This window comes from Trachemys scripta, chromosome 7, assembly GCF_013100865.1.
Source record: "Trachemys scripta elegans isolate TJP31775 chromosome 7, CAS_Tse_1.0, whole genome shotgun sequence".
Lineage (NCBI taxonomy): Eukaryota > Metazoa > Chordata > Testudines > Emydidae > Trachemys > Trachemys scripta.
The window spans coordinates 27722416-27743021 of NC_048304.1; the positions used below are offsets into that span (position 1 = coordinate 27722416).

Consider the following 20606-nt stretch of genomic DNA (forward strand, 5'->3'; position numbering starts at 1 on the left):
AGTTAAGGCTTAGTAACTCAGATGTCTACATAGCAGCTGGAAGACATACACATGCTAGCGCTTTTTGAGCTACCATGCTAAAAATAGCAATATGACTGTGGTGGAATAGGTGGCAGCTCAGGCTAGATGCCTAAGCACAATCCTGGCTGACCTCTTGAGTACGTACTCGGCAGCTAGCCCAAGTCACTTCCCATGCCACTGCCCATACCTGTTAGCACACTAACTCGAGCAGAACCAAACTTCTCAGCTGCTGTGTAGCTCTACCCAAAATGTGTTAGCATTTAGGGCCTGATCCTGCACTACTGAAATCAATGAGTTTGTTTTTGATTTCAATAGGAACAGGAACAGATCCTTAATGATGCAGCTTCAGCTACTACACTGCAAAAAATTTATGTAAATCACTTAATTCTGTTTCCTCAGACCTCCTCTGACTTTAAATATATCCCATTAATATAGCCTATATATGTTACTGATGCACCAAATGGTCATAAAATAGTAGGAATGACTTAGGGACCAATTCATCGCTGCCCTATGGGTCCCTCACACCAGGTTGGCTGGCACAAAGAAGGATTTTAACAGAAATGTTGTTGAGGTATTTCTCTTGGTTAAACTGGGACTAAATCAAGACACTGATAACAAATCCAGATGTCAAATATGACTCTACAGAAAATATAGATGTATAGGTTTTCTCTTATAATTATATTTGGGTCTTATCTGGTCACTGAAGAAATCCAGATGCTCTACTGCAATTTACTCAGATTTCAATATAATGAAACCTATGGGATGACCATATGTGTTCATTTTTCTCATACAAACACTGTTTTGCCAGCTAATCTCTGCAAATGAATCTAGAGTGGACAACAACATACACTTTGGGAGAAATCTTAAAGCAATCTGGATCTCCTACTGATGTCAATAGACTAGAATCCTGGGTCAATTAAAATATTAGGAAAACATCTACTTTGCTTTCATAGTAATAGTGCATTTTTTAAAAAGCATTAGCTTTTTGGTTTTAGTGCAATTTGTAAAAAATAAATGTATCAAAATAGATAAACAATCAAGAGTGCTAACCTAAAATTAATGTCTATACACCTTTCTTATTAGCACACCATTTACTGTAAAGAATTTTTTAAAAAAATCAATAGATTTAAGTTGCTATCATAACACAATAAGAGGCATTTCTTTAATTGCAGACCTAAGCAAAATGAGATATATATAATTATATTTATAATTTTGCTAATTTGTTTCTCAAAATTTGGCACCTCCTGAAGTTTAGATATTTTTGACAAGCTTCTATGGTTGAAAATTTTTCACTCTGAAACGTGAAAATGGAAATGATGTGGAAATTCGCTCTTGAGAATTTTGAATGAGCTCCCCGGGAAGGAGACAGCTCTGTACAATGGTCTAGGCAGGGCAAGGAGCACAGGGCTGGGAGTCACAAGAGGCTGAGTTCTATTTCCATCTCTGCTATTGTCTGGCTTAACAATGATCTACACTTATACAACACTTTACAAATATTATTTTTAACTATCAACCATCCAACGAAGAATGTAAGTATCACTGCTATTCCATATTGCAAGTGGGGGAAGGGCGTCAGTCTGGTCACCACTCATGTCCCTTTGTGTTGCATTAACTAGCTATCTGTAGTTGGCCATCAATTCCAACACAGGATGATTGGTGTATTTAGCATCCCAACCAACCACATCCGGATCTCAAACCTATGTTCACTCTTGCCCCACTCCTTTCCATGAACAAATCATTCCTATTGTTTCTGTTAGATATCATGGGACACCACCTCGACAATACCGAGTAATGTCTACACTAGCACTTATGTCAGCAAAACTTTTGCCACTCAAGGGTGTGAAAAAATGCCCCCCTTAGAGATATTAATTTTGCTGGCATAAGTGTTTTTGTGCACAGCGCTATGTCAGCAGGAGTCCCACTGACATAGCTACTGCTGCTCGTTACGCTGGTTTTATTACGTGGATAGGAGAGCTCTCTCCCATCGACATAATGCGGCTACACGAGTGCTCTTACAGCAGCACAGCTGTATCGGTACTGCTGTAATCTTGTAAGTGTAGACATGGCCAGGGAAGCTGCTCTAGCAATATTATTTCATCCTTTTGTTTTCCTAATTTCTTCTATTTATTTTTTAAATAAATATCTTCACTGATTTTAAACCAACGATGCAAAATTATATATAAAAAGAACAAACTAGAGATAAGCAACAGTCAGATGCTCTACAAAATCAAAATCCTGATGCGCTATGCCATCTATCCCTACTACATCTCCCTAAAGTGTAGGACATAAGTGGTGTATAAACTGTGTGTTGGTCTCTGCAGAAGGGTAAATTTCACTACAGAAAATATTATTTTACTAGACATTGCTACAATGTAAGCCACATAAATAACACATTCACATTTTGATTCCATATTGCTAAAATACCTTAAGACATGCTTATTGTATCAAATCTTTTCCATCAGTATAGACTAATATTGTTCAAAGTAATATGTAAAGCAAAAGCAAACAAAAAACTAAAAGATAAAGATGATTTTGGAGAAGGGAGAAATGTATAAATGGACAAGTCACAGCAAATAAACATTAACACACAAATTAGTAGTTTTCACCACTGCAATCACTCAGGATCAATTCACTTACTAGCCATCTTTCCTTTTTTCTTACAAAAATCTGATGTAAAACAGCATGGAAAATCATTACAAATTCAAGTAATGGTTGGCTTTCATGAAACTGTGTAAACAGTATTTACTGATGTATTACTTTAGATTTCACAGAAATATTTTCTTTTGTAAAGTGCTAGGCACACTAGACAAACTGAGTTTGGCACTTGTGAAGAATAACTTGGTTTAATCACGTCTTCCCTTTTAATTGAGATTGCAAACTTTTATTCAGCAAATGCTGCAAAGTAAAAACAACTCCTGGGGAGTACCTAGGTTACAGAATTAAATACATTTTGATCTATTATCTAAATATTTTGGTAGTCACAATGCACAACTGAAAACTTAGGGCCCAATTCTGCCAGCTACTGAGCACCCTCAGGGTACGTCTACACTCCAGTTAAAAGCCCATGGCTGGCCCGTGCCAGCTGACTCAGGTTTGAGCTAAGGGGCTGTTTAATTTTGGTGTAGACGTTCGGGCTCAGGCTGGAGCCCAGGCTCTAGGACTCTGCAAGGTGGGGAGGGTCCCAGAGCTTGGGCTACAGCCTGAGCCTGAACATCTACACCGCAGTTAAATAGACCCTTAGCCTGAGCCCCGTGAGCCCAAGTCGGCTAGCACGGATCAGCTGCAGATGCCTAATTGCAGTGTAGACATAGCCTCAATTCCCAAATCAGTCAATGAAAGTGTAGGGCTCTCAGCTCCTTGTTGCCAGATCAAGCCCTTAATATCTGGCACTCACTGATGGTTTTCTATATTTCAGAATTGAAAGGCAGTCTGCAGTATCTTGATTTGACATGCCACAATATTGTACACAGAATATCAGTCTATTTTAATCGCCATTAAGTTTGAATGGGCCTTAGAACAGGTGACCATATCTTTTACAGTACTTGACTCAACGTGCTGAAGGGACACTGTCAAATTGTTTAGGCACAACATTTTATTTATTTATTTATTTATGTGGATTTATATATAGTACAGTAATGGAGTGTCTAGCTGATGCCCCTGAGAGCTTTTAAAGAAGTACTAAGGCATGGGTCCTCAAAGGTATTTAAGGACCTTTGACTCTCACTGAACTCAATGGGAGTTAGTTGCCTAAATAACTTGAGAATCTGGGGCTAAATAAATAAACAAACCATTCTGTCAATTCCCCCAAATCAAGTCAAATAACCCAGTGACAACATAAACATAACAGAAATCAACCTCCACACAGCAACAACCCCAAACCAAAATGTAGGTTTGCTTTAAAATTTGCATTTATAGACTCAAATATTAATAAAGATGATGTTACCAGTTTAAAAAAATGTCTTTTTTATATTTAGGTTTATAAATGGCATTGACCCATTTCCTAGCCCTGTCATCTCATTTACAGCAATTAAAAACACAGCCAATAATATACTGCTGTATAAGTAGCTTTTTAAAGGACACTTCACAATAAAAAGCAAAGGTAAAATCTCCAACTGATAACAAAAGCCACCTTAAAGATATTTAATGCCTTTGCCCCCTAAGATCCTGGCTTACTAATCAACCTCAGGCAAAACTCTGACTAAACTCATGGTCCTTTCATCATGCCCTGCTGGTCAACAAATTTGGGCTCTGCTGGACCAGTGGGGGAACTGAATTCTGGAAATAAGGACCCTCTCCAGAAAATACCTTCCCGCCATCCAGGGGATCATTTCAGAAACATTCTGGGGAAGGAAAAGTTTGCTTTCCTAATGACCATATACAAAGTCTGGAGAAGTAGGGTGGTGGCAAAAAGTGGAAGACATAATGGAGTATATAGACCCTATGAAAGGTCGGGGGTGGGGAGCAATTGCATCCCTTATCCTATAGCAAATGATGCCCCTGCCTCCAGCCCCTGGATAGTCAAACATATAGACCCATGGTGATAATGTACCATCAAGAGGTCTTCATTTGGGGAGAGGCAGAGTCTCACATAGTTAGAATCCGAACAGCACAGGTCAGTATCAACATCTTGAATAGCATCCAGAGGTGAAAAGGTAGTTCATGCACTCTACAGAGCACTAGGGTGACCAGATGTCCTGATTTTATAGGGAAAGTCCCAATTTTGGAGGCTTTTTCTTATATAAGCACCTTTTACCTCCCACCCCTGTCCCGATTTTTTACATTTGCTATCTGGTCACCCTACCGAGCACTGATGTGATGTAATGTACTGCCACCACAGGGCCCCTGCATTTTGCCCTACTTGAAACGTCTGACCTGTCTTCAGGGATAGTCCTACGTAGAGCCTTTTATAGTAATCTCAGTCTTGATATCACAAAAGCATGGGAAAGACTCCATCTTCATGCTAAGCACAGATGGCATAAGGCACTTTGGACTATTAAAACTAGTTGAGACTTCAGTAGCCAATCAGCATACAGAACAGAGCCAGGACACAGAATCAGCATAATGATGGCACTGCAGCCTAAACATCTTCACTATCTCTCTTGTGGCCTCAGATAATATTAATTTTAATGTGGTGAAGCAGCTAGTATTTGAATAAGACTAGGGACATAATTAAAATAAATAAATACATACACATATTGAACAGGAAAATTTAAAGCAGAACCCAGTAGAATCTTGCAAGAGAAAGCCCTGTGGGAGTGTAGATGAGCAGTTATCCAAAACCTCACACTTTGGGTCTGAATACCAGGTCTTGGTTACACAAGAAAAAGTCAGGTGCCTAATGAGCCATAATCAGACTAGGGATGGTTTTAGCTTCATTACCTTGAACTGAAAATAAGAAAAACATTCCCCAGCAGGAAATGGAACATGAAACATACCAGACCCAGTTGAGGTAGGTCAGTAAAACTAGACTGGCCAGTTTCACTTTCCGTTTATAGCTAAATTCTGCTCTTATTTATGCTGGTGTAAAATGAGCAGAGTAAATATCGATTTCATTGTAACTGACAGCAAAATGTAGTCTAATTTCTTTTTCTGGTTCCCATTCACTATCACAGGTGGACTGTGAGAAGTGAACAAACAACATAGATGATGACAATCAAATTAGACTGTTACCATTTCTTTCCGTTTTAATCATTTAAGGTGTTATTAGAATCAGTGGGAATTAATTTTTAAGGACTTATGGGCCAACATTTTCAAAAGCGATAACTAGAATTTTGGATGCCTAACATTTTGGGTGCTCAGCTTGAGGCACTGGGCCTGATATTCAGAGGCTAACATCAAATGAAGTCAATGGAAATTTTTCAAGATGTTTGAAACCAGGCCCAAAATGTCTCAAGTGGGGCATCCAAAAAATCGAAGCATCCAAAATTAGGTCCCAGACTATCACAGAGATGCCTGAAGGTAGACCTCTGCTTCCACACAGAGCCCTACTAAAGTCAAGGATGCTCCATGTAGGCTCAGGGTACATCTGCATGCATCTCCTTGGAGGGTCAGGCAGGAACAATTTGTATAGTGTCGGTCCTGAGAGCCATTGAACCAAACTCTAAACCCTGTATATGATGGAAACCCTTCAAGTTGGGGGGGGGGGGGGGAGGGAGGGGGCAGCACTCCCAGCAGCATGAATTTCAGCACCTATGGCTTCAGGACCTTAATGACTCCTTTCAAAAATCTGGCCATAAAGTTTAGTTTGACAGTGTCCCTTTAAGGCAAGGAAACTAAAATGTCTACTCCAGACCCAATCTCCAAAGACTTTGACATCTGAGCAACCCCAGTAAAACTAAAGGACTACTTGTGTGCATATTTGCAGAATCACACCCTATATCTGCATTTTATACAAAAAAATAAAATCATATGGAGTTCTTTGTAGTCAATTAGATTTTAATTTTTTAAACTTATCAGTGTTTTTTAAACAATCGCTTACATAATTTAGTACTTATGTACATTATGTTTGGTAATGCTTGCAACAGGAAATTATTTGTCTTGGTTAGATAACCTTTTCATGACTTCAAAAATATTCCAGATCTCATCAATTACTCAGTAATATTTTTTTCACTGATATCTACATCTCATTTCCCGTAGATGCATATATACACACACACACTATCAGATTAGCATTTCTATGAAGATTTCACAGATATTTTACTATGAAAAATATGTAGGTTCTTCTCTTATTTGAATAATCTATAACTAGTGGGAAATTCATGTTATACATATATAACTGATCTAGTGATAACCTACCAAAATCCTGTCTAATCACTTACCTTGGGTTTGAATGCAATGAGTTTCAAAACCATCTCAACAGTGAACACGCCTGTGAAAACCATATTCAGAATGTCCATTGCATCATTAAACAGCTTAGACTGTCCGTAGTGCTGTGAATTAACAATATGACACTTTTTTAAAAATAAAGAATTAAAGAATATTAATTGAAAGTAGGCTGACATAAACCAACAGTTCGCAATAATAAAGCCCAGTAAACTGTAGGCCCATTACTAGCTCTGTAAAAGATTGTTCGGTGCATGAATGGACCTCAGATACAAGAATAAATTAATGACTCCTGTTTAAAAATGGATTCATCTCAGACTGGTTCTGGTTCAGGTACTGGATGGAACAGATTGCTCACCCCTCTGTGTATATGGAGCAGGTCCTGCGGGATGGTGTTTGACTCAGGCATAATCTCCCAAATACTCCTCTTGGGACAATACAGCTCCATACTGCCTCCTACTTTGAGTTTTTTAATGGTTAGGTATTACTAGAGTTCTTGTGCCCCTGGTGTTTAAAATAGCTAAGTTCACATGTTTATAACAAGCAGTTTTTAGGTTGAAATGTTCTTGTTGATATGACAGGCATTATAAATATAGATATTTTACAAACCTTAAAAGACTGTTCCAGCCATAACCTAGGCCAAGCATATCAACAACTGGAATAATACAATTAATTTTAGATGCCAAATATTAAAAAAGGGACCTGACAGTCAACAATAGTATATAAGAAAGTACTAACCCTATGTTCCAGCTAAAGCCACAGAGAAAGAGGAACTGACGTACACACAGAGATGAGAGAGAGTAGTTCTTGAATTATGTGCATTAATCACTTAACCAAAATTAAGGCAAAAATAAATTTGAATAACCTTCTCCTGAAGCCATGATCCAAAGGACAAGAAATATGGATTCAGATAGAAAACTGTGCTTTAAAATGATCAATATAGTAAATACTATATAACTGTATAAACAACAGTAATTTCCCAGGCTGTATATGATTAAATTTAAGGATTTAATACACAACTTTGTGTCACGTCTTTTAGACCAGGGGTTCTCAAACTGGGGGTCGGGACCCCTCAGGGGGTCGCGAGGTTATTACATGGGGGATCATGAGCTGTCAGCCTTCACCCCAAACCCCGCTTTGCCTCCAGCATTTATAATGGTGTTAAATATATTAAAAAGTGTTTTAAATTTATAAGGGGGGTCTCACTCAGAGGCTTGCTGTGTGAAAGAGGTCACTAGTACAAAAGTTTGAGAACCACTGTTTTAGACACATATTTAGAATCGCCTGACATATTTTATTCAGACTATAATGCATTACTGCATAGTGACTGTAATCTTAACGGGGCACAGCCAGCATAAATGGAGATCACTGACTGAGTGAAATACAAAAAGGAAGCAAAGAACATAAACAGTGGCATGTAAACTGGATTTTAACAATTCTTTCTCTTTTGAAAATCTGTTGCATTGGAAGCAGAGAAGAGAGGCGACAGGTGAAAAAGAGACGATGTATATAGAGAAAATAGTAAGAAAGACAGGAAAAAACAGAAGACGAGATAAAGACAAAATGAAAAAGAGGGAGAAAATTATCTATTCTACCAGTATGAGCTCATATTTATAGTTACATAATGGAGGCACAGCCTAAGGAAGGGTTGAATGATGCATCAGAAGCACAGGAGCAGTAGCGATGGGCTGAATCCAGGTACAGGAAGAAAAGTGAAAGATAAAGTAAAAATGAAAGGGCAACAAATGTTTCCTGACTACATCAATTTTTCAATTATGTTCATGGATGAGATGCCCAGACTCACCCTCCTTCTGACATTTCAGATTCTAAAACACCTCCAATTTAGATTTTACCCTTGATATCTTCTCTTCCCCTATGTCATTCTGAATCAATGGTGGTCACAGTCTATAGCTCTTCTCCATGCCCCACAGAGCACTGGGGGATTAGTGGCTTTCATATATACACTTCACTAGGCTCTCGTTACAAATACATCTATTAATGGGTCAAGAGTGCCTGCATTTCCAAAGATGTTGCTTGTGCCACAAAAGACATATTTTTCTTAAACATTTGGAGAGAGATTGTCAGAAAAAAATCAACACAAGAAACAGAAAGAATGGCATAGCACATGCATGAAATCAGCAGAGAACAAACGCAAGTAACTAAGAGGAGCTGAAGTAATACCAGCATGTGTTAGGCAAAAGACCAGAAACATGATAATGTGTTTAGCTGGCTGAGGGAAACGTGTCCATATAAACAGGCTTCTTTGTTCTTTCTAGATAATCTTCTGCATGGACAATCTTGGGAATGAACAAATGTACCCTAAGTGAAATTACGCTGAGGTGCAAATTAGCACACTTAAAGCCCTAAATCAGCACAAGTTACCACACAGAGGACTTGAGTTTCAGCAGGGCACTCTCAAGTGCAGATCAGATATTCACCATCTAAATGGCAAGATTACTGCAGGCATTAAAAGCACCTACAGGAAGATATATTACCACCATGACTACTACCACATATCTTCTCAACATGTGGACCCCGGGGTCCAATACTGCTGTCCCTGTGTTAAATGCTTGTTTTGCCTGAGAGAGGATACAGGATCTGGCATTTAGTTATTTTGGATTCAGCTGCTGCGCTAATTGCTTAAACTACGCTAACTGATGAGTTTGTGATCCACAGCAACTAACAATGTTTTGAATTGCTACTATTTCTGCTTTATGAATAATAAATTAAGTCTCACAGGAGTCAGCAACGTGTCCATGGTAAAAATTTTGAGGTCCATGGTAATTTTTCCCCAGGGAAGTAAGTATGCATTATTCTCCCCCATTGTATAGAAGGAGGAATTTTGGTACAGCAAGATGAACTTTGATACAGTGATGTCTATAAAAAAGAAACTAGACCTCCAGACTCCCCTACCAATCCTGTGCTTTAACTGCTTACTGTGCTTCTTGTCTCTTACCTACTGTTGTTTAACCAGTTATTTGAGACCTTTGTCTCCTACAGGTAGAAGGCAGTAATTTGTATCAATAGTGGAATGGTGTCAAACAAGTGTAACACAACACAAAACAAAACATATGTCCTGCAAATTTCAGGGCAGTGCTATATTCTTATCCTTACCCTGGCTAAAATGGGACACAGAATAACATTTCACTGTGTCCAAGATTGTATGGTGTTAGGGAGAGTTATTTAAGAGGGTTTTTTTTTGGTAAGGCTTCACTGCTTATTTTCACTCTATCCTCTCCTGAAAATGATGGCAATAGGGCCTCATTTTCAAACATTTAGATGTGCAAGTGCATGCACAAAAATACAAATGCAATTGTGCACCTAATGTATACCTATCTTTGTGTAGGAGTAAAGGGTGCCATGGGAAAGGGCAGGAAGACTCTTTTTCCCCTCTCTAGATCCCTGCCTGGGGCTGGTGTGTGCGAAGGGGCACCAGGGTGGGGATCTCTACTCTCCAGAACTCTTATTACTTGGGAGGCCAGTTACCTCAGTGCTTCTGAAGAGGCTGGCAGGAGTGAACCTGAGGGAGGAGGAAGGGGGAAGGAAAGCTAGAATATATTGTTTCTCTCAGGCCCATCACTATCCCTTACTGGAAAGACCTTTATGAACATCAGCAAGGCAGCAGGACACACTACAGAAAGCTGCTTTATCTTGACATGGAATTTTTAAAAATTTGTCACTTTATAAAAAAAATGACAGGTGGACAGTGTCCTTTTAAGTCCTATTAAGCACCATCATATCATCAAAGGCTTTATACAGTAAATTGGCAGCTTGTTTTGTTCCTACCTGCATGGCCAAGCAAAGTGTGTTCAGCATGATGAGGACAAACATGATGTACTCAAATCCAGTGGAGTTCACCATATACCAGAACTTGTATTGGTATGGATTTTTTGGAATGTATCTACGCAGAGGGCGTGCCTTCAAGGCATATTCCACACACTGACGCTATAAAAGCAGAAACACCAAAAGTTTCAGTTTAGGCTTCAAAATGAGAAGTTATGAAAATCTTGCACTTCATGTATGATTACTTCTGTTATAAATCCATGCATTGTATTTAGCAACTGAATATGACTTACTGTGAGTGCAAACAGTTATAAAATACATAGAAGCCTAAGGAACAGGCAGTGTATATTTTTTTTATGGAATGTTTACTAGTAAGCACATTAATCTGGCAGTTTAGCAGGCCCTGTTGCTTCTTTAAATTTGGGGTTAGTAATATACACCACTTTGCTCAGTTGTATAATAAAAAACATAAAATAATCCTAAGGAAAATCCTAAAATATTCAGCATTTATTTAGTGATTTGCATCTTCAGAGTGCTAAACAAACATTAATTAATACTAATGAAATTTTCCTATTTAATCTTAATTAATAATAATAAATATGATTATTCTGGTTATAATCTAGGTCTTGCCTACACTGGGTTTTCAGCCACCCATGCAGCTGTACCAATGTCAAACCCACAGTGTAATTAGCAACAGTGCAGTTTTGAAACCTGGGTAAAGTTGCACTAGTAAATTCATGGTGCACAGGTGTAAACCACCGCTGAAATTGTGCCGAACCAAGCATGTGCTTGGTTTGCTGGTGCCTAGAGCTGGTCCTGAGGGCTGCTACAATGGGGTCTGAAATCTAAGGGCTTGGCTACACTTGCAAGTTAGAGCACATTAAATCAGCCCTGGGCACCCTAACTCCTGAGGTGTCCACACTGGCAAGGCACTTAGACCGCCTTGGACTCTGCAGCTGGAGCACTCTTGGTAATCCACCTCCATGAGAAGCATAGAGCTTGCTGCGCCCCGGCTGGAGCACCGGGGTGTCAGTGTGGATGATGTGTTGCATTACTGTGCTGTGATTGGCCTCCGGAAACATCCCATAATCCCTTGAAGTCAAGTGGCCATTCTGGTCAGTGTTTTGAACTCGGCTGCAGGTATGCGGATATCTCCTTTCAAAGCTCTGTTTCTCACTGTGGCATGCTTTTCTGCTCCGGGCCATAAAGCAAACCATTACTGTGGAATGCTGCTGCTGCCGAAGTAGCTGTGTGTGTGTGTGTGTGTGTGTGTGTGTGTGTGTGTGTGTGTGTGTGTGTGTGAGAAAGAGAGATGTGGAGTGGGGTGGGAGCTGATGTCACGGTTTCCCCCTGCCGCTGTCTGCTGACACACTCTTTGTCCCCCAAAACACACTGTCTCTCCCCCCACATACAGGGCCGGCTCCAGGGTTTTGGCCGCCTCAAGCAGCCACAAAAAAGAAAAAAAAAAAAGCCACGATCACAATCGTGATCTGCGGCGGCAATTCGGCGGGAGGTCCTTCGCTCCGAGGCGGAGTGAGGGACCATCTGCTGAATTCCCGCCGAATACCTGGACGTGCTGCCCCTCTCCGGAGCGGCCGCCCCAAGCACCTGATTGCCAGGCTGGTGCCTGGAGCCAGCCCTGCCCACATACACACAACACACTCCCTGTCACACTCCACCCCCACATTTGAAAAGCACGCTGCAGCCACTTGCACACTGGGATAGCTACCACAATGCACTGCTCTCTGTGGTGTTGCAAGAGCTGCTAATCAGGGCTGCCCAGTGGGGCGGAGGGGGGGGGGCAAGTGGGGCAATTTGCCCCAGGCCCTGGGCCCCACAGGAGCTCCCACGAGAATATAGTATTCTATGGTATTGCAACTTTTTTTTATGGAAGGGGCCCACAACATTGCTTTGCCCCAGGCCCCCTGAATCCTCTGGGCAGCCCTGCTGCTAATGTGGCCACACCACTGCGCTTGCAGCTGACAGTGTAAACACATGGCAGCGCATTCCCTGCTGCCGTCTCTGAGGGCTGGCTTAACTCCCAGCCTCTACATTGGCAAGTATAATCATAGCCTTATTGCAGATCAGGCCTTAAAACTGACCAGATTTTTAACTGTTTGAGGAGTGCTTAATATACCTAATTCACAGAGCATAATACATCAGTAATGCTAGCCACTATACCAGGTATGTTCTTGTTAAAATAGATGTTACAATGGAAAATTAGTACTTCAAAGACCATTACTACTGTACAAAAATTACTCTAGTAAAGCATTCTCTAGTCAAACAGTTAAGCCCAAGAAAGAGAATAATCTGATGACCTTTTACTCCAACTTTTAGAACCAGTTTTTACTAAAAAGCCTTTATTCGTACAGTGTAAGTAAGGCAGGTGTCTAGTGCCCTCTTCTGAAACCACAGCAGAATGGATGCTGGTTTTGTGCAATGTATGAATACAAAAGGAATAATTTTAGAAATGAAAAAAAAAAAGCATTTTTTAGTTTAACCTGATTTTTGTCCAGCTCACAGTTCTTATACTCTTGTTCTCCCTGTTCTTGGAATGTAACAATGACAAAACCAACAAATATGTTCATCATAAAGAAGGCAATGATGATGATGTAGATGATGAAGAAGATGGAAATCTCCACTCTGTAGTTGTATACAGGGCCTATATTCTCTGCATTTGAGTCTATGGCTTTGTATAGCAGCCTGAAAAAGAAAAAAGAAAAAATTATGTTTTAACAGTTGTTAAAATGACAAAACCTGTAAATTATATTTTCACTTAGAGTCAGTGGATAGTAACTAGAAATTTATTCTACTTTATTTGAAGTTTACTAGCAAAAGTTTCTCCCGAAGGCCAAAACCTTTATGTGCTAACAATGATTTCACTATTTAAAGGGGCAGGACTAAAGATCTCAGAAGATTAGTTGAAGTGTATCTAAAGAGACATTTGGCTGCAAGATCAGAACCTAAATATTATAAGATTCCTCTAATTTTAATAGGAACAACAACCCAAAAAACCCAAAACCAAATGCTCTAGTCAGGAGTCACTTGGTGCTCTGATGATCAAATTTTGGGGCAGTCTCATACTGATATTCAATTTGCACCCCCAGCTTTAAAATGAAGTAGATTTAGCCTGCAAAAGGAAGCTTGAATGTTGACCAACATGACTTAATGTGCATTACAAATGTGTGCACAGCCACTTTGACTGAGACACTGAGTTGTGCTTGCCACAGTGATGTCACAAAATCAAAGACCAGAATGGAAAGCCTGTCCTTGAATATGTAGCCATTGTCCACAAAAGACTAGAAAGATATTGAATACTGCCTGGAAGAATTACCTGGATACACAATCTAAGGAATATCCCAAACACATTGCACGGTTAAGACCCTCCCTCATTATTTCTGCTTCCTTGACTTATAAATGACAAACCTGGTCTATTTCAGAAGCAGGTAGATTAAGAAATACAGACACTTCATGGACCGCATGCCATTGACCGCATGCCTAAATGCAAAAGATGGAGGCAGGGAGGAAAGAAGTGCAATAAGAACTGCCGTATAAAGACTAGACTATTTTAGGGCTGCCGATTAATCACAGTTAACTCACACAATTAACTCAAAAAATTAAATCATGATTAATCAGTTTTAGTCACACCGTTAAATACCAATTGAAATGTATTACATATTTTTGGATGTTTTCCTACATTTTCAAATATATTGATTTCAATTACAACACAGAATACAAAGTGTATGGTGCTCACTTTATACTATTATTTTTATTACAAATATTTGCACTGTAAAAATGATAAACAAAAGAAATAGTATTTTTCAATTCACCTCATAGAAGTATTGAAGTGCAATCCCTTTATCATGAAAGTGCAATTTACAAATGTTGCTCTCTGTATGTGTGTATATATATCTCCTCAATATATGTTCCATTCTATATGCATCCGAAGAAGTGGGCTGTAGTCCATGAAAGCTTATGCTCTAATAAATTTGTTAGTCTCTAAGGTGCCACAAGTACTCCTGTTCTTCTTTTTGCGGATACAGACTAACACGGCTGCTACTCTGAAACATTTACAAATGTAGATTTTTTTTTGTTATATAACTGCACTCAAAAACAAAATAATATAAAACTTTAGAGCCTCCAAGTCCACTCAGTCCTACTTCTTGTTCAGCTAATCGCTAAGAGAAACAAGTTTGTTTACATTTACAGGAGATAATGCTGCCCGCTTCTTATTTACAATGTCACCTGTAAGTGAGAACAGGCATTTGCATGGCACTTTTGTAGCCAGCATTGCAAGGTATTTACGTGCTAGATTTGCTAAACATTCGTTATGCCCCTTCATGTTTCGGCCACCATTCCAGAGGACATGCTTTCATGTTGATGATGCTTGTTAAAAAAATAATGGATACATTAAATTTGTGACTGAACTTCTTTGGGGAGAATTGTACATCTCTGGCTCTGTTTTACCCGCATTCAGCCACATATTTCATGTTATAGCAGTCTCGGATGATGACCCAGCATGTTTTTCGTTTTAAGAACACTTTCACTGCAGATCTGACAAAATGCAAAGAAGATACCAATATGAGATTTCTAAAGATAGCTACAGCACTTGACCCAAGGTTTAAGAATCTGAAGTGTCTTCCAAAATCTGAGAGGGACAAGGTGTGGAACATATTTTCAGAAATCTTAAAAGAGCAATACTCAGATACAGAAACTACAGAACCCAAACCGCCAAAAAAGAAAATCAACCTTCTGCTGGTGGCATCTGACTCAGATGATGAAAATGAACATGCGTCCCACCCTGCTTTGGATCTTTATCGAGCAGAACCCGTCATCAGCATGGACGCATGTCCTCTGGAATGGTGGCCAAAGCATGAAGGGCCATATGAATATAAATATCTTGCGACGTCAGCTACAACAGTGCTATGTGAACACCTGTTCTCACTTTCAGGTGACATTGTAAACAAGAAGCGGGCAGCATTATCTCTTGCAAACGTAAACAAACTTGTTTGTCTGAGCAATTGGCTGAACAAGAAGTAAGACTGTGTGGACTTGGAGGCTCTAAAATTTTACGTTATTTTATTTTTGAATGCAGTTTTTTTGGTACATAATTCTACATTTGTAAGTTCAACTTTCATGATAAAGAGACTGCACTACAGTCAGGGCCGGCTCTGGCTTTTTTGCGCGGCAGGGGAGGGCGCCGAGCCCAGCCGCGGGCCCACAATCCCCGACCGGCCGGAGCGCCGGGAGGAGGGCGGAGAGCCCAGCCACGGCTCTCCACTCTCCCCGACTGGCTGGAGCGCATGCTTGGTGAGGTGGTGCCTGGAGCCGGTCCTGACTACAGTACTTGTATTAGGGGAACTGAAAAACACTATTTCTTTTGTTTTTTACAGTGCAAATATTTCTAACCACAAATTAATATAAAGTGAGCACTGTACACTTTGCATTTTGTGTTGAAATTGAAATAAATATATTTGCAAATGTAGAAAACATCCAAAAATATTTTAAAAATGGTATTCTATTATTGTTTAACAATGCAATTAATCGCGATTAATTTTTTTTAGTTGCACAATTAATCATGATTAATTTTTTTTATTGCCTGACAGCCTTAGACTATTTAGAATGTTTATAGGGCCGAATTCCCCCTTCGTTAGTGACAATGAGGCTTTGTATACTTGGATAAGATCTGATCTTTCAAGGTGCCAAGTGCCACAATTCCCCTTGACATTAGTGTAAGTAAAGGGACCACACACGTCCCAGGATCAGGCCCATAATCGCAAGACTCTAAAAAGCGCGGGTGATTGTTTGCCATTCAGGAAGTGTCAGTGAAATTTCATTCAACTGTTTTGAGAATTGCAACATCTGTTAATGATATTATGGAAATACTGAATGTTCACTTACGCAGGCCAGCCTTCAAAGGTAGAAACAGTAAAAAGGGCCATCATAGCAGACAGAACATTGTCGAAGTTGAAATCACTGTTTTGCCAAACCCTTTCTCTGACCATTGGGTTATCAACATCTCCATCTTTATAAACAATGAATATTCCCCTGTGGAAAAAGAAAAGAAACAGAAACGGATTGTATAACACTTGGGAAGCATTCAATTAGTCACAGAATGATGCCATCCCTTCCCTGAGATAGAGTTAATTGGTGCTGTCTGCTCCTGACTTCATGTGCTCTGTGATGTGCATGGCTGCCTGCTAGTTTCTGGGTGGATTTTAAGGTGTTGGTTTTGACTTATAAAAAAACTAAATGGTTTGGAACCACCCTACCTGTGTTTGATGTGCTGGAGTTTGGTTTTATTTATAATTATTTTAAGCTGCTCAGAGGCTTCAGGGTATGAATGCCTCATAAATCAACCTATTATTATTGTTATCATTCAAAATAGTGTATATCTGATTTATAAAATGAAAGGGTTCTCACCGGCAATCCTCAGGATTCTGTTTCGCTTCGTCAGTGCACCGATAAAATTTTCCCTATTTATAAAACAAAAGATGTAGATGGAATGTAGGGCATAAAAATTAACTAAACTTAGAACCTGATCCTGTGATTGGCTCAGCACGGGTACAACCCAGTTCCAACACGGAACCCTACTGAAGTCAGTTGGAAGGCCTGGGTGCAGGGATCAGGCCTGAATGTGTTTTGAAGGAATTCATTTATTTACCTTAAAAAGCTGTACACCAATACAGGCGAACATGAACTGGAGCAGAGTTGTGACAATCATGATATTACCAATAGTTCTAATAGCAACAAAGACACACTGAACAACATGCTGCAAATAAATGGGAAAAAGAAAAGGATTTTAGTCCAATTTAATTTTGTTACTTGGCATTATTGTAGAAAAATGTACACTGCATTAGCAACACAAATTTTCTTAGATTTATAAGAAAAATTATATATTCTTCTATATTTATAAAAATATATTTATATATTCACTTTATAAATTAATCAGTTAGAAAATACTCATTTAATGTTCATAGAATTAATTTAATGCTGCTACCAGAAATTAGCATGATTTTCTGAATGTATCAGTAGTCTGTTGAAAGTAGGCCACTTCAGATCTTAAAGTGATAGGCAGTACATATACACAGTGGAATTGCAATGAATAAATTGCAATGATATTTGGCTTGTTGCACGCATTATATGCCAAAATCTGCCTTCAGTGATGCTGGTGATGCTCCAGATTTAAACTGCGGTGACTTAGAGCAGGATTTGGACTAGCATATTTAAGAATCAAAAACTGATTTAGGGCCCAGTCCTGTGTCCTTATCCAGGTAAATCCTTTGGTTTATCCTTTGGCTTCAGTGGGGGTTTTGCCTGCACTAGGACTGCAGAATATCAGGGCAATAGAAACATAACTTGGAAAAAAAATACAAATAAAAACCTTAAGTCCTTTTGCTCTGTTTATTGCCCTTAGAGGCCTCAAGACTCTTAAAACTCGCAGAATCTTCACAACTGAGATAGCACTTGATCTAGTGGGGGGGAAAAAAGCAAGCATTAGCCTGTTATTTCCTAAGTTTATTATTTTTCAATTGACTTATTCTCTTACTAAAATTATCTATGTTCATGCAGTTCCCTTCTAGAAGGAAAAATTCTTATTTACTCCTCGGAGTAAATAAATATTTTGTAAATTAGCATTTTGAAATACATCTCAGCTTCTTACTGTTATCAAAAACACCGATTTAATTTCTCAAACATACCATGTGAGTGTCTTGGCTTCAGGAACAACTTAGGGATTAGTAGCACATGGGCTGGTAATACACTGTAGATCAGGTATGTTTTGTCACTGGGGAAAGATACTGGCCAAAGCATTCTGCGGTATTTCTGACAAACTAAGGGCTCTACCCTGTGAGATGCTGAGAGCCTGCTGCAAGATGATGAGCACCATCAGATCCAATCAAGCAGAGCTGGAAATTTTCAGTACCACACAAAAGATGCTCAGCATCTCGTATGACTGAGCCCTTCATTTGTCAGAGAGAGATAATACAGAGCATTTTGCTCAGTGCTAAGTAGCATGGATTGGAGTTTCAGATGGGGTGGTACCACCTGCCTTGTTGAATAACATAATTAATGAGATACTAGAGCAGCCAGTGATAGGTAGAGTAGTGGAATAAAAATTGAGGAACCAGTTAATGACGCCCTACTCTTGTTCATTTCTAAGTCAATGGGAATTTGACAGTTGATTTCAAGTGCAGCAGAACTGAGCCCTCTACAAAGTAGTGGGAGCTGGAGCCTATTCTTAGATGGTTGTGGCTTGCCTGATCACAAGGGGTAAAAAATCTCTCTTCACCACCAATTATAGTCCTAAATAGCACAAGGCTACTAACTATTTTGTCACGGAGATCACGGCAGTCTCAGTAATTGTGAATTTTAAGAAAGTCTGTGATCCCTGCAGTGGCCAGTGACGGTGTCTTTCCCCTCCAAGTTGCAACCTTGCCCACATGGTTACAGCACCACTCAGGTTTGGTGTATCTGCCCCTCCACAGATGGAAACAGAGGGGCAGATACTCCAAACCCGAATGGTGCTGTGACCACATGGGTGTGGTTGCAATGCCTGGAACAGGGAGCTAGTCCCAGCCCCACAGGACAGGAGCTACTGCTGCAGAGTGAGCGTGGGGTGGGTTCACTCTCCAACAGCACCTCACCCTGCATGACACATACTGCTTTTCCTGCACCTCTGCCATGCAATGTATTAACATTTTCTCTGAAAAAATTGTAGCCTTATGCATAAGCTGCAACATACCAAGGAGTAGCCCTGTGAGTTACCCGTCTGAGGCACAATGCCCTCAGCTTATTCTGCTCTGGTGTGAGGGTAGGGAAGTAGTAATTTACTGCTGGCCCATACTAGAATTATAACATTTTCTATGCCACATGTTATTGCTCTGGGGGTGGAGGGGGAGTAACTGAATGCTAATCCTGCACACCCAGACCAAGGTATGAATAAAGGTGGCAGAATCTAATCCCTTACAAAGGGCCACTTTTAAAACCCCCAAGGAAAAAATAAAGGCCATTTAAAGTGTAACTGTAATACTTACTGAATCCCAAACGACACCAGAGAAACACCCACAACTAGCAAGTCCAGCAAATTGAAATAATTCCTGCAGAAAGATCCTTTGTGAAGGAATGCTCCAAAAGCTGTCATCTAAAAATAGAATTGTTACACATTTACTCTCTGTTTTTCTTCATTTAAACCGAAATTTAGGCTGTTTACAAGACACCTGTTGAGGGTGCAAATGTACAATCAAATAGTTTATCTGTTACAATAATTAATATACAAAAACCGTCTGAATATATATTCCTCCAAATTAAACAATTTGCACTTAAGCAACAGAACTGGATGTGTTAATTGTTCCTGATATCAAAATGTTACACTTCTGTGTGTGCACAAAAGCTGACCTGATTAGGCCTTTACCATAGCACTGTAAAGGGGCTGCAAAAGCTGGGAGAAAAATCTCATGCAGAAGCAGTGTAGTGCTGTTATATGAGGCCTTAGGCTGCCCCCACTGTAGGGGATGTGCTGGCTCACAAAGGGGTGCATCAGGGGATAGACGAGGGAGTGGCTGTATTGCTGAGGGCGACCGCCCTTCCCATCTGTGAAGTAGCCCACAGGTAGCTATCGAGAGGTTGCAGTTAATTAGAGCAGCCCCTGTTCCATATTATGCTAGAGACTGCCCTGGCCTTGGGTGCAGGCAGAATTTGGGCAGCACAGAGATGTCCTCAGGTGGTACAAAACACTCAAGTCTATTGTAAATATTTCTAACTTAATTAAGGTTATATATTGGTTCAAAAATGGATAGATGGAAACCTATTAAACCAATTATAAACATAAAGCAGGCATTTCAAATAGAATTTTCCTTTTATGTATGGATTTTACATAAATCCATAAATCGGGGGCTCTGGGGACGGGCCGGCGGTGTGGTGCCGGGCCGGGGGCTCGGGGGCGCGGCGGTCGGGACCGCGGTGCGGTGCCAGTCCGGGGG

At 39.9% G+C, this 20606-nt stretch overlaps 1 protein-coding gene across 1 annotated transcript in view; it reads right to left on the minus strand.

Moving 5' to 3' along the window:
* Positions 1-20606, minus strand: part of CACNA1D (calcium voltage-gated channel subunit alpha1 D) — a gene marked incomplete in the record, with an annotated part of 323715 nt that overhangs the window by 87066 nt on the left and 216043 nt on the right. Inside the window, 8 exon segments of the mRNA XM_034775831.1 lie at positions 6840-6950; positions 10630-10788; positions 13128-13329; positions 16528-16674; positions 17050-17102; positions 17291-17398; positions 18011-18098; positions 19662-19768. Of these exon segments, the coding sequence (XP_034631722.1) occupies positions 6840-6950; positions 10630-10788; positions 13128-13329; positions 16528-16674; positions 17050-17102; positions 17291-17398; positions 18011-18098; positions 19662-19768 (975 nt within the window).